Source organism: Manis javanica, chromosome 5 (genome assembly GCF_040802235.1).
Source record: "Manis javanica isolate MJ-LG chromosome 5, MJ_LKY, whole genome shotgun sequence".
Taxonomy (NCBI): Eukaryota; Metazoa; Chordata; class Mammalia; order Pholidota; family Manidae; genus Manis; species Manis javanica.
The window spans coordinates 152,954,596-152,970,126 of record NC_133160.1 but is presented as its reverse complement, the minus strand read 5'-3'; the positions used below and the strand labels follow the sequence as shown (position 1 = coordinate 152,970,126).

At 33.5% G+C, this 15,531-nt stretch overlaps 1 protein-coding gene across 2 annotated transcripts in view; it reads left to right on the top strand.

Annotated features, from left to right (window-relative positions):
• Positions 1 to 15,531, top strand: part of STIM2 (stromal interaction molecule 2) — a 192,367-nt gene that overhangs the window by 161,393 nt on the left and 15,443 nt on the right. Inside the window, exons 4-11 of one of the 2 annotated variants that reach the window (XM_036994730.2) lie at positions 534 to 645; positions 4,300 to 4,415; positions 7,355 to 7,532; positions 8,038 to 8,215; positions 12,709 to 12,876; positions 13,132 to 13,155; positions 13,548 to 13,648; positions 13,883 to 14,121. In XM_036994730.2, coding sequence (XP_036850625.2) covers positions 534 to 645; positions 4,300 to 4,415; positions 7,355 to 7,532; positions 8,038 to 8,215; positions 12,709 to 12,876; positions 13,132 to 13,155; positions 13,548 to 13,648; positions 13,883 to 14,121 — 1,116 coding nt within the window. The remainder of the gene's footprint in view (positions 1 to 533; positions 646 to 4,299; positions 4,416 to 7,354; positions 7,533 to 8,037; positions 8,216 to 12,708; positions 12,877 to 13,131; positions 13,156 to 13,547; positions 13,649 to 13,882; positions 14,122 to 15,531) is intronic. The other variant, XM_036994731.2, reaches the window with a different exon arrangement.

Genomic DNA, 15,531 nt, shown 5'->3' with positions numbered 1-15,531 from the left:
ATGAGGGCAAGGACTTTATCCATCTTGTTAACCATCGTATTCTCAGTGCTTAAAATTTGAACCTGATGCTCAGAACATTTGAACCCAGGATTATATGGATAGATGGCTAAATGAAAGAATGAATGAATAAATATGTACCTGGTAAATTTTCTATAACCAGGGAAATAATGGGTTAGTTCATCCTGTACAAACTTTGCATAGATGCTTATTTTTTAATTAATTGTACTAACGTTTTGTTCTCTTTTCCTTGTATGTGTCTTCTTTGCTCTAGATTGTAAACCCTTAAGGGTAGAGGTATGTCTACCCTGTTTTTCGCTTCTCATAGAATGATAAATAACATTCTAGTACTTACTATTGATTGAATTAAATGGAGAATTCAATCTGACGTCTTTATTTCCTCTGAAGTTACAGTAATTTTATATATATATGTGTATGTGTACATATATATACATATACATATACATATACAATATATATATAAATTCTGAAAACAGGTGTGTTTAAAATATGCCTTCCCCTTTTATCTCTTGCAGTTCATAATTGGACCCTTGAAGACACACTTCAGTGGTTGATAGAATTTGTTGAACTACCCCAATATGAAAAGAATTTCAGAGACAATAATGTTAAAGGAACAACACTTCCCAGGTGAGTCTTTGTTTTCCTATTTACTTTTCCACTTATGGAGAATTATATGCTAGATGTTACTTTTCAGTGACAAATGTGTAAATTACTAATGTGGATAAGGGCTCAAAGAATATACTCTAGATGTATACATTCTTTAATTTTTTAAGGTATGAATTTTCAAGTTTTAATCAATTTTCCTTGTCTAAATAATCTATCTTTTTGAAAAATTCATTCCCAAGGAAAGTAATTTTGGGAATTAAAAAAGATAGGCCAACTGTATCTTTTTAGATAATGTAAAAGGGCCAACTTCTGACCACTTAGTAGATATAACAAAAACTCAATTTTGATATGGTTCCAGCTTTACAAAAAGGCCTATTTGATTAGATTAATGTAGAGACTCTTAATTGTTATTGTTTTAATAAAAATAATAATTAAATTACTGGCTGTAAGTCAAAGCCTCAAAAAAATGAAGTTGAATAAATAAAATGTAAATAATAGCAACCGTTTTAAAACGTGTATTATCTTACTTAAGCTTCAGTGGTTAAAATGAAATATACCCATTTTACAGACTAAAAAACCATGCCAGAGAGAACTTAAAATGTTGCCCAACATTTGAACCCAGTTAGATCTGATACAAAGTCTAAGATGCTACTTTATCCTTCAGATGTCTGGAATTAATTATTAAAATTTTTCTAAATTATATTTTCTATATCTCCATTAGTTAATCTAATCCTTGAAGATCTGAATTTAAAAATTTTAATATTTCTATGAAAACTTAACCCTTACAAGATTGTTAATGATTGATCCATTCCCCCCTGGATTATTTCTGGTATCAAAAAAGACTCTACTCACTTATTACTATCTTATTGTACATGAGAAAATACTCACATTGTCTTTCTAATCAAATTTCATACATAACTTATTTAAATAATTGGCTTTTGTTGCTTTGGAGTTTGTATTTCTGATCAAGTTGAAACTTTTCATCTCATATATTGTGAACATCAGTGTTAGTAGTTTTGATTTTACTGTGCACATACTTGGTTGTTAAGAAATCTTAGTTGACTACTGGGCTATAATGAAATTGTGGGGATGAGTCAATTCAGCAAGTGCATTTGAGTTTCTATTGTGTTTATTGTACAACTAGATGTTGGAAAGAGGACAAAAATAAGAACAATTCTTTTAAATAAAACAAGTTCCTAAGTTAAAACAGGATAGTAGAGCATTAAAATGGAATTGGGTTATATGTTACCCTGGTTAGGAGGAACTCAGTATATTTCCTATGTTGTCTTTTGGGATGTTTCTTTATATGGCAAAAGCATGAAATAAAATAGGCTACTCAATGTTTTGGCAATAAATATTTCAGCCACTTTTTTCTTTTGGTTATAAAGTAAAGGTTTTCAGATTTACCGCAAATTCTGGTATTACTGTTGAGACCACACTTAATCATGATCAGCTTTTTAAAATTGCAAACATGTGACTACAGAAGAAAAATTATAAATGTAGAAGTTCAGCTTTCAGGTCAGCCCATTGGAGCCTTTTTGAGTGACGGAGAAAGGAAAACTGGAATACTCTTCATCAAGCACCTTTTATATGGTAATGACAGTTAGATGGGTCAATTTAAAGGGGCAATATCAATAACTTAAATAGCTATGGAAGTTACAGAGCTTTTTATAGGGTAAACTGTAGATATAAGAGCTATTTATAAGAATGCTTGAGAAGTTTTATTACACATTCCAAATGTACACATGCCTATAGTAATTTGTTACTATGTTTCTTTCCTGTGGCATTAAAATGTTATATTTGCAGTAGGTAACCAAAGTTCTGTTAGTTTTGTTAGTTATCATAGTTATCTTAAGCCTTTTACTGTATTTTCTATTCTAAAATTCTTATTACCAGAGCTTATACTAACACTCTCTTCACCTGACACATGCCTCCTCATTCCTTTCAGACCTGTGTGAACTTCCCTGACATCCTCACCCACTCAGGTAGAATCGCTTCTGGCATAAAACTCTGTTACATATATCCTCTTTACTACATCTCATTGTTTTTCTTAAATTTAGTCTAGTGATAGTGTTGCTATTAATTCATTCATGCATTCATTCATCCATCCATTCACCTATTATGCAAACATTGATCAAGCATTTGTTTTTGCCCAACACCACGATAGGTTTGGTGATACAAAGAAAAGACATAGTTTTTCAGTTCAAGCAGTTTGATAAGTGTCATGTTAAAGGTGTAAAGGGGCATAAACTAGAGGTACCTGTGGAGAAAATGAAGGAAGGCATTTTCTAAAGGAAAAGTTAAGGTACAGTTTTGACCCTTGAACAACAAGGATTTGTTCTGTGTGAGTCCACTTAAATGTGGATTTTTTCAGTAAATATATTGGAAAACTTTTGGATATTTGCAGCAATTTGAAAGAACATTTTCTTTTCTCTAACTTTATGTAGATACAGTATTTAATACATACAGCATACAAAATGTGAGTTGATAGACTTTATGTTATTTGTAAGGCTTCTAGTCAACAGTAGGCTATTACTATTTAAGTTTCAGGGGAGTCAAAAGTTGTATGTGGATTTTCAAATGTGTAGCGAGTTGGTGCCCCTTATCCATGCATTTTTGAAGAATTAACTATATTCCTTAAAGTCTTACAGAAGCCTTACAGGAGTTCCTGTGACTTCTCTGTACTCTGAAGTTCTGATATCTTCCTAAATAAAATGTAGTGGTTCAGAGTACAGTTGTTGGAATCACACATAGTTGGGTTTGAATTCCCAACCTCTTACTAATTATATAACTTTGGGCAAGTTACTTAATCTCTCACTACCTTAGTTTCTTTACCTGTAAAATGGGAACTTTATATATAAATTAAAGGTTTTTTGAATTTTAATTAACTTTTGGCACAGGACCCAGCACATAGTACATGCTTGTTTTTATTGTCATTGTTATTAACAGTTATATCATTCTTATTATGCTTAGTGTCATAGGTCTTTCTTGGCATCATACTTGGTGGTTAAGAAATCTTAGTTGACTTCTGGGCTACTTGATTTAAGTCTAAAATAAAGTGATTTTATTTCCTTATTTCACCTGTGCCTTTTGGCCCCCTATGTGCTTTATTCAGTACTAATCAAATGGTTCAGTGCTTCTTGTTACATAAATCCTTCTCTCTATATCCCCAACCAGTAGTGACTTCCTACTTCCCACTTTTGACTTCAGCAGCCTTCGTTTAATTTTTAAGCAGTTTAAATATTAGAATGTAAAGGTATACTTTTTTAAGTACTTTTAAAGAAAAGTGACATGATAAATTGAGAACTATTTTTTAAAGTTTGCTGTTGATGTTAAGTGAATTATGTACAATTTTCTTGTTCCTCGTGAATGATCATAGTGCCAGAGATAATTAATGATCATAAAATAGTTGCAATTTGATAAGTTTCTAAGTCATAGTAAGTTATAGCATAAAGTAACCTTAGAAAACAAAAACATTAATATAGCAAATAAATTATTAACATAAAGGAGTGTTTGTACTTAGCTTTTTATACATGTAGTAAAGTATTACATCACACATGGATAAGCTCTTAAGTGATCACTGATACAAAAATTATTAAATACGTTGCACAAATAGTTATATTTACATACTAGAAATATCTTCATTTAATATGTATGTATTTTTTAAATGAACAGGATAGCAGTACATGAACCTTCATTTATGATCTCTCAGTTGAAAATCAGCGACCGAAGTCACAGACAAAAACTTCAGCTCAAGGCACTGGATGTGGTTTTGTTTGGACCCCTAACACGTTAGTATTCTCTCTCACAAAGTACAATGCAAAAGAACAGTCAGATAATCAATTTGTTATTTAAAGAAGGAAAAAATAAGAAAGGTTATAGACAACCAAGAAGAATCATCTTATTAGGTATAAAAGAAATGTAATTACTATATTAAAACAAAAGACTTACAGGCAGAAATTTTCTGTCATTGAACTGTAAAGTGTGAAACTTTGAAAGCTGGTAACTGAAGTAAAAAGTTATAAGAATATATTAGTTGATAATTTAGAATTAAATTTCCAGATTTAAAACTTTGGGTCTTTATAGCAGTTTTAATATTGATAGATACTCACTGAAGAATACTTTTAAAAAATTGAATAGTCTAGCCATCTTAGTGGTATGAAATAATAAATTCTAACTTGATTCCATTAATCACCAAGGAAAGGATTTTTCAGATACAGCTCAAAAGTAAAGACCCACTTGAAAACTTTACAAAGTAACAGACTATCCTGGCAGAAGTACAAGGGAGAGAATGTTATAGGATTGTTTTTTCGATTTGTGTTGAAGAAGAATATTTAAGAAATTGCTATGTCATATTTGCGAAGAAAATAAATTTTGTATTTCTTTACTTTGACAGGAACACTTTTTTCCCAGAAGGGAAGTTTAATATGTTTATTTTGTTTAATTTCATACTTCAGAAAACTTTGGGGGAAAATGTTTAAAGAGTATTTTAGAGGAATTATGTTTTATTTTTCAGAAGCCAAAAAATAATAAAAAATTAATACAGGGACAATGAATTACACAAATTATAAGCTAGGAACCTAATGTTTAGTTTACTTCAGTTCTTGGAGTAAGGAGGCTTAACAGGTTTCTGTGATGTCTTGTGGGTGGGCCTGCTAAATAAGTGGTTGGATGAATTCCATGACCTTACTGGTGGTTCTTTTTTGGCTCAGGCTTAAAGAGCAGCTGGTGAAACAGCTGGAACTTTCCTTTGTGAGAGTTGGTGGCTATGCACTGTTGTTGGAAATTGCAAACCCTAGGAGATAGAACCCTACTGAAATGCCAAGCATTCCACAGAGATGATACCCTTTCAAACCTTTTCCTTTTCCTAGGTTTTCAACTGAATCTACTGGGGGTTATCTTCTGTAAGATTTTGTCTCATTTTTTTCATGTGATTGATTGGTTAAAATAGGAGTTAAACTAGAATTTGTCACTATATACAATTTGGTCAAGAATATTTATATTTTACTAATTCAGGAACAAACTACCCTCTAAGCTAAAACAGTGTACTATATTATCATTTGAAAAGAAACCAAACTAGTCTCAAAGAATGTTGAAAGCAAATGTTTTAATAAACAAACCAGTTAAGAAGTTAATGATGCATTACCTATTTAATGTGTTTGCCTTAAGATTGTTATTTGAGTGAATGAGCCCTGCAGTCAGAACAACTGCATTAGGTTTATAAAAAAATCAGCATTGTCATGTGAACAGATAACATTTTAAAAGAGTTTGAAGAGTCCACCAAATTCTTCTCCAGTTTGTGGTACTTACTACAGAGTTTGAGACTTGTCCATCTATTTATTGTTATTTCTGGTGATTGTGTTTCAGCCTGAACAGGGCTCATATTTGAACTAGAGCCTGAGCTGAACCTCTCAGTTTCAGGCAAAAATAAACAAAAAATCTTTTGAGACCATAGCCTTCTGCAGGTGCATCTTCTTCAGTGTAGGTGAGGAAATGCACTCTGCAAGTATTGCAACCCTGTGGGTCTCTGGCCTAGAGCGTGCTGTGTCATACGCTGTAAACATACATGAACCCTAGACTTGTAAGCATAGGAACTTGTCATTTCTATAGAGCACTTCATCTCAGCAATCAAAAATAATGTCTTTCTGCTGGAGGGAGGCCAGGGTAGTTGGGCATTTTCTAGTTGTAAGCTTTATCTCTGGAGCAAATAAAAACATTATATTAGTTATTGTGTCTCCCTCCAGAAACCCCCCTGAAAATTAGCGCATATTGACAGTCAGGGATAAACTAAGATTATTTTACTAGTGATTTCTGTGTTTTCTATCACTAGAGATAGGAGGCCCTGGTTCTTTCTCTTTACTTTAGAAATAGTATTGGGGATTCCTGGCTTGCCTTATGCATTGGGGGAGGTGATTCTGTTCTCTCCCTCTGGAGCTCAGATCTCTGGTAAACAGCCACCTAAAACAATACTCGTTATGATTATTTAGTCCATGTTCACATTTTGAGCTGGATGGTTTCTGGATTATTCTCTGTTCCTGGCAGGAGGGGAGTAAGAAAGAAATTGTCTTGTGCATTATTGGATGTTCAACTATATCTCTGGCCTTAGCCCACTAGGCACTAGTAACTGCCTAACCTCCCTCCCACCTTCTGAATTATGACAAGCAAAAATTTTCAGCTCTCTGCTGAGGGTGCATGTCACCCTCTGTTGAGAATGGATGATTAATCCTAATTAATTACATGGCTACATGCTTGGGGGAAATGCTTTTGGTGAATTGTTAGGATTCCAGTTTGTGTATCAAAGCATGACAGCTGCCTCCCATGATAGAAGGAAAGGACGTGGGATACTAAGGGTGATATTCCTTATGACTCCTCCTCCTCCACCAGAGGACCATTCTCACAGTACATGGACATACAGTTGCTTTTTCAGGGGTCCCAAGTCTTTTGTTACTACCCCCTGCACCAACAGGGCATGGTGCATCCATGTGAGTTTATTTCTGCATTCCTGTAGGTCTGGTATATCAGGTAGTTAAAATAAGCACATTGGTTATTTGAAGAAAGAATTTTGAAAAGGGTAGAATTTGTGTATGGGTGCCTATGGGAGGGACATCATCACATCTGTTTTTTTTTTTGTTCGTTTTTAGATACCTACTACTTAAAAAAAAGTGCCTATGTATACTGAGATTCTGTTACACTTAAAGATTAGTTTAACCATCTGTAATTCTCTGCGTAGGCCCTCCTCATAACTGGATGAAGGATTTTATCCTCACAGTTTCTATAGTAATTGGTGTTGGAGGGTGCTGGTTTGCTTACACACAGAATAAGACATCAAAAGAACATGTTGCAAAAATGATGAAAGACTTAGAGAGTCTACAAACTGCAGAGCAAAGTCTGATGGACTTACAAGAGAGGTGAGTAAGTGAGAAAAGCATTGTCTTGTTTACATAAGAAAATACAATTCATGAAAATGTAATATGGGCATGTGCTTATACTAATTTAGATTGGTACACACATCACATCAGGAATGTATGTACACATCATAGTTCTTATTATCACAATTACAGATTTATTATAAAGCCATGCATTAGAGAATAAATGGGTAGAAGAACGGTGAAAATAAATCAGACATAGGTGGAATTACATGTATAGTAAAATTTTATTTTTAACGTGTTTTAAATAATTATGACTGTCCTTAAAGTCACTTTGCTGAAGGGTGTTCCTCTGCTATCCCTGTATTTTGAGCTCAAGATAACAAAGTGGCCGTATAGTAGACTGCTTGATGTTGTTATCCACACTTAAAAATAATAGAAGATGCTGCACATTCTGGTGGAAACACTATTGCTTGATATATATTTATTCTTCATTTAAAAATATTTTGGAAACTTTTATGAGGAATTTTCATTTTTATTCTGTAAGGCTTGAAAAGGCACAGGAAGAAAACAGAAACGTTGCTGTAGAAAAGCAAAATCTAGAGCGCAAAATGATGAATGAAATCAGTTATGCAAAGGAGGAGGCCTGTCAGCTGAGAGAGCTGAGGGAGGGAGCTGAATGTGAATTGAGTAGACGGCAATATGCAGAGCAGGAGTTGGAACAGGTATTTACATCTTTAAGAAAGTATTTGTTAGTATATTTGTATTGCCTCTCTGTTTTTGTTCAGTCTCCTGCATTTAGTTCCATTGTATACTCTTCCTCAGTTAATAAAAGAATCATTTGTTCATATTGTTAGCAATGACAAAGTTCATTTAGCAAAATTACAAGGCAGTAACTAAACAATAAAGTTACCATCATGTTCACTCATTCATGAACTTTTATCCCCTGCTGTGTTAATTATCTTGAGTAAATTTAAGGTGTTTATTTAACATCTAAAGTATGTTTCAGTTTTGTACCTAATACAAAGTGTGTATCTAATAAAGTGAAGTATATCTAATGTTAAATTTCTTTGCAAAGGTAAAGAATTTCTATTAAATGTCCATTTGAAGCAGGTGGTTTTAGAACATGTGCTAAAAATTCTGAAGTTGTCTAAAAAATGTCCTTTCCATGATCTGCTTCTGGTGTGCACTTACATAAGGTGAAATATAGGCATTCAGTCATTGCATGGTCCTTCAGAAAAATTGGGGTGGGGAGTAATTTCTGGGTGAATTTATCTGTAGGCTGATGCATTCATTTTCTATTCTTGCTATAAACACTTAGCACAGACTCAGTGGCTTAAAACAGCACACGTTTATTATCTTAGAGTTCTTGAAGACAGAGCCTAAAAGGTGGTCAGGGCTGCATTCTGTCTGGAGGCTCTTGTGGCGGGATCTGTTTCCTTGACTTTTCCAACTTCTAGAGGCTGCCTGCATTTCTTGGCTCATGGCCTCTTCCTTCATCTTCAAAGCACTTCACTTCAACCTCTGCTTCCATGGTCTCATCTCCTTCTTCTGACCTTGACCCTTTCTTTACTGATAAAGAAACTGAGGAAGAAAACAAAGGTGAGAAACTTGTTCAAGATTAGAAAGTGACTCAAATGTAAAGCAGGTCCAAGAAGCTAGGTATTCTGCCTCCCACTTTCCCATTTTGCTGCGCACTGTTTCTTTCTCAACCAAATGCTAAATGAGAAATAAGAATTACATGATGAATGAGTTCCAATTTCAATTCATGAGAAAATGTTCATTGTGCTTTACTGTTTCCTTCAAGATAGTTATTTTTGGTAGGATTTGTCTGACTGAATGCAGCTATCTCTTTTCGTTAACTGTTAACTATTCTTTTGTCTCTTACCCCAGACATCTGTTATTTTTGGCTCTTTTCCTTGTAAGGAGTTTGTTCTCTTAAGTTGATTCCCAGACATACTTGCAGTCAGGCTCTATTTACCTGACAAACCTTATCTGTACAGAATATAGTAAAGAACTAGGGACTTAACAAAAAAGTCCTAGCCAAAGCTGTGTCCAAGAATTAGATGTTAATGTCCTTTATCCCTGTGAGAATTCCATGCCTATTCCCACCGAGACTTCTAACTCTTGGTTTGTTCCCAGTACAAAACTAAAAAACTTGTTAGCTATTTTTCAGAACGTTGCAGGTAAGATAGAACAAGTCAGAAAGCAGCAGTGGGAATTCTTCTACAGAAACATGAACTGATAGTCATATTTTACAGGTGACTGCCTCACAGTGAGGGAGAAGAGATAATATAAAAAAAGACCCAAGAATCATGAACATTCTAATCTGAGGTTTTGGCCTAGAGAGACCTCTATGTATATACCTCAGTGTATATACCCTAACATTACCATATTATGTCCCAATACAAAATAATAATCCTAATGGGATCCTGAGCAGTAAGAGGTGGTTTGAAGGAAAGAAATAGGTATTTAAAAAAGAATTCTGCCCAAGATGATTATAGTAATAACAAACACAATTTTATGAGTGCTTGCTGTATGTCAGAAGTTTGTACTATGCACATTGCAAATGGCTTGCTCATAAATTTTAATCTTTACAACACATAGATTATCCTCATTTACAGATGAGCTGTGTAGAAAAGTTAAATAACTTGCCTTAAGTTACACAGCTGTTTTCTTTTATCCTATTCCAAAGTCCATATTTTCCCATACTATTAGAAATTTTATTAATAGAAGTAAATTTAACTGGGAAATTAATTCATGTGTAATGTCATAAGCCACAATTCCATATAGTTAGATGTATTACTGTATCTTGTCTGATACAATATAATCAACTTCTCAAAATTAGAAGGAAGAAAATCTAGTACATACTTTATATATAGTATTATTTTCCCTAAAACTAAAACTTTTGGGTGACTAATAGTATTATATATTTTGTGTGGTTTAAATACTTTTCACATGCATTATTATGTTCTTAAAGTCTCAAGAAGCCTGATGTTAGGGCAAGTCATAGGTACCCCTGTTCTGTGTGTGACAGTAAGCCTCAGAAAGTAGAGAAATTGCTAAAGGTCACAGAGATAATAAATAATAAAGTTGGGTCTAGAAGCTAGGTTTTCAAATATTTAGGCTGTTTCTTTCTGTGATATCATGGTTTTACTTATTCCTGTTTTACTCCTAAGACAGAAATTATATAAGTATTATCATTTTAAAACACTTCAATAATTCATTGTTTGTAAAAGCTTTTAATTATTTAATTTTCACTGCACCCATTCCCCTATAAAAACTAATGTAAGTCAAACTAAGGGTTGGAATTTAGGTAACATGATATACATGAATTTTTACAGAGAAAAGTAGTTTAAATAGTTACTATTGTTGGGAGGTCAGAATTTCCAAAATTTTGATAACCTTACTTGACAGTCAAATCATTGTTCAACCTCAATTTATGCTAAACATGTCAATTCTGTGTTAAATGTGTTTATTGAACCCTTAAGGGAAATAAATTTATGAACATAATATCAAGAAAACTATGTTGAGAGAGAAAAGCAAGTGAAATTGTTCAGATTCTCTGCATACTTCCTTGGCAATGAAAATTGTATGGAAATTTTAGCTTTAAAGTCTTGTGAGAAAAAGAGCCTGCTGATCTATACTTTGTAGTGTTACATAGAGCTCCATCATGACACAGGACCTGAACTTAAATTCTTTCTTTCTGGGAGATTAGTAGGGACATCACACAGCTTAGCCAACCATCTTATTAAACACTGTATTGTCCCAAGCACATTGCACAATTAAACATGTTGCTTAGGATTTGTTGCTTGAATGAGTAAGTACCATATTACACTTACTTTTAAGGTCTATATTTTGAATTGCCTATTTAGTGTCCCATTTTGATTTTTTTTTTATTTGGACTTTTAAAAAATACTTTTCTGTATAATTTTTTTCTAAAGTATCTAACAGCTGTTAAATTTCTCTATCAGAAACTGGTGTGTAATAATACTCTTACTAGTTTATCCTGGCACATGATGAAGTTTATTTAAATCAGTTGGGTTTGTTCAGATTAAACGTAATTCTGCATGTTAGTTTAGGAATGGAGTTTTAGTTACCTTACTTAGCTTTGAGGAAAACTGATTTGCAGTTATGGCATTCCAGAAGCAGGCTGCTCTGTAGTTCACTCACCCATTTGTCTCAAGATCTTAAGTGTTTGTACATAATTCCGTAAGTTCCATCATGTATCCTTTTCATACCTTAGCTTGAGGTCTTGCTGGTTTTTAAAGAAATCCCTCATAGAATGTGTTGTCTCCTCCTTCTGTGTCATTTTTCTTAGGTTTTCCTGAAGCGTTTTTTTTCTTAGCACTTACTACCACCTCACACACTAAACATTTTAGTTTTCTATCTGTTTATTGGCTGGCTCTCCTAAAGGGCACCTGGAAGAAAGACTTCCAACATCCTGACACTGAAGCCCATGCATAGTTTCTCATGGAAAAGTCAAGTAGATTATCATTCAGAATCTATTTTCTTGAAATTTACCCATGATCTACAAATGCAGGTTGACTTACTTGCTGGTATGTTAGAAGTAATGAATTAAAAAGAAGTGATAAAACAGACAATGATAGGCAGATACACATATAATAATGAGAAATAACTGGCCATAAAGAAGATGCCGTGAAAAACTTCAAAAAAAGTATAATTACTTTAAAAAGTGAGTATGTAGTAGACTAGCTACAGTAGGGTCTTCTGTATTCAGTTATTTACCCTATTTTGGAAACTTCAGAGTTTGTACATACTTGGTTTTTTTTCTTCAGTGAGTTTGGCACTTATAAAATATCAAAACTGAATATTGCAACTAAAGATATATATAAAACCCCCTCTACAATCCAGCTTTACAATTTTGCTTATTGAGTTTAAAATGCACTTAAAACTTCAGCTTTAGTTTTAACCTTAGAAATATATTGTTTTAGGCTTTGTGATTGAAGGTTATTTACAAAGACCATCATTAAAATTTTTCTCCTAATTTTGGTACCAAATAATCTTAATTCCTTAAAAAATAAATTTATGTTTTTAAAATGAGAAATCTCTCTCTTTTCTTCCCTCCCTCCATCCATCCATCCATCCATCCATCCCCATCCTCTTCTTTCTGTCCCTTATTCTCTGTCCTTATTTCTCTCTCCCTTCCTCCCTTTTTCCCCCTTCCTTTCCTTTCCTCCACCCTTCTCTTTCCCAGGTTCGAATGGCTCTTAAGAAGGCTGAAAAAGAATTTGAACTCAGAAGCAGCTGGTCTGTTCCAGATGCACTTCAAAAATGGCTTCAGTTAACCCATGAAGTAGAAGTACAGTACTACAATATTAAAAGACAAAATGCTGAAATGCAATTAGCTATTGCTAAGGATGAGGTACTCTATTATAGTTCACAACTTACTAAGTTTCTGAAGGAATTAACCAATTGGGACATAAAGAGCTGAGTAAAAATTTTATTATTGCAGATTCTTTTCATGAATTAGAATTTATTTGGTAAATTATCTCATCATAGGCTGTAAAATTACTTTATTTAGAGAAGTATATGCCTTTCAGAATGACCTTATGGTCATACAAAAATCATCCCTATTATCATTATCATAAATGTTTTATACAGAGCTTTTCTCCTCTAGGTTGCTGCTTCATATCTGATTCAGGTTAGTAGTTATTAGAAATTAATTGATGTCTGACTCCTATTAAAATGTGTGAAATAAGATAAAGTCTTAATCTGATTTCTAGCAAAAAAAGAAGCTCAGTTCACTCACTAACACTTCCATTGCAGTAGGATATAGTGTTATCCTGTTAGTTTAATAAGATTAAGTTCTTTCTGAACCGTAGATATAAGAGAAAAATGCTCCAGAACAAAGTTTTGAATTATATTGATTGGCTTAGGAATGCATGCTTTCTCCCTCATCTATTTTCTTTTTTTGCAAAATAGGGCTGTGTCTTCACTATTAATTCTCTATTGATTTTATGATTATTTAAATTCAAAACTAAGATAAACTTCATTAGTATATATAGCCTTATCTTTCTCTCCTTGGGTTTCTAGGCAGAGAAAATTAAAAAGAAGAGAAACACAGTCTTTGGGACTCTGCATGTAGCACATAGCTCCTCCCTAGATGAGGTAGATCACAAAATTCTGGAAGCCAAGTAAGAATGTTATTTTAGTTATCTGTTTATTTTTATGTGTTGAAGTGTATAATTTATAGGCAGTTTATAGTTTAATTTGTCATTTAACCAATTATATAATTTATATTAATGCTAAGAGTGGGTAATTCTTGAAAAATTAGTTAATTGCCATGGTCTGTTCATGTTGTTCCTTTTTTCAGTGCCTTAATAAAGACTCTTTGATGCAACAAGTAATTCCTATATTGGCTTTTCCAGGAAAGCTCTCTCTGAATTGACAACTTGTTTACGAGAACGACTTTTTCGCTGGCAACAGATTGAGAAGATCTGTGGCTTTCAGATAGCCCATAACTCAGGACTCCCAAGCCTGACCTCTTCCCTTTATTCTGAACATAGCTGGGTGGTGATGCCCAGAGTCTCCATTCCGCCCTATCCAATTGCTGGAGGAGTTGATGATTTAGATGAGGATACACCACCAATAGTATCCCAGTTTCCCGGTAAGTGACAAGTTCAAAAAAAAAAATTGGTACAATTCTTAAAGTAACTTTCAACCATGCCTTTTATGTATCATTTACTTTGAAATTTATGGTAAAGTTTTTGCTCATTCCTCATTTTCTCTTTTACCTTTTTTGTGGTTAATAATTTATGTTTACTGTTTGAGAATACTAAATAAGATGTGTATATAACACACATAATATATATAACATTATATGCACACATCAGTAGATGAATGGATAAAGAAGATGTGGTACATATACACAGTGGACTATTACTGAGCCATAAGAGGAAAACAAATCCTACCATTTGGAACAACATGGATGGAGCTAGAGGGTATTATGCTCAGTGAAATAAGCCAGGCGGAGAAAGACAAGTACCAAATGATTTCACTCATATGTGGAATATAAGAACAAAGAAAAACTGAAGGAACAAAATAGCAGCAGACTCACAGAACCCAAGAATGGACTAACAGTTACCAAAGGGAAAGGGAATGGGGAGGGTAGGTGAGAAGGGAGGGATAAGGGCGGGGAAGAAGAAAGGAGGATTACGATTAGCATATATAATGTGGGGGGGGGCACGGGGAGGGCTGTACAACACAGAGAAGACAAGTAGTGATTCTACAGCATCTTACTACGCTGATGGACAGTGACTGTAATGGGGTTTGTGGGGGTGACTTGGTGAAGGGGGGAGCCTAGCAAACATAATGTTCCTCATGTAATTGTAGATTAATGATAACAAAATAAAATTAATTAAAAATAAATAAATAAAACAATATTATGTGATCATATACATAATATACACATTTATAATAACATCATGCATGCCAAATCATTCTATGAATGAAGTGCTGAGCTTTTAGTGAAATATCCTTTCACATAGCAGCTTAATCTATAATAGAAAGTAAGAATTAGGAGCAGATCTTTGAAACATGAGTTCTAATCCTAGTACTCCAAGTAACTCACCAACCGTGTGATTTTGAACAAGTCTGTTATTTATTTTAAATTGAGTTGTTCCCAATAGACATGTTTTTAGTATTTTCTTCTGATTTTCCAGTTCTATCCATTTATTGAAAGAGTATTATCCTGCTGTATCTAGCTCAAAATTGATTGAATCAGTTGACCTTTAAACAAAATTAAACTGCGTTATGTTTTTAACATAACGCTGAAAGTGGGGCTAGAAAGTGGGCTCCTCCCTGAAGTGGTTTTAATTTGTACAGTTTTCATTACATTGCTCTGTTATGCTGTATTCTTTAAATATTTTTCCATTGCAAAACAGTACATTTCAGTAGGAAGGTGAAATTTAAATAACTTCAGAATTTTATTAATTCTAGAATTTATTTGGATTTTTTTGCAAAGTTACAGAGAATTTTAAAAAGGTACATATCTTGTATTAGAAATCATTTAAAAGCT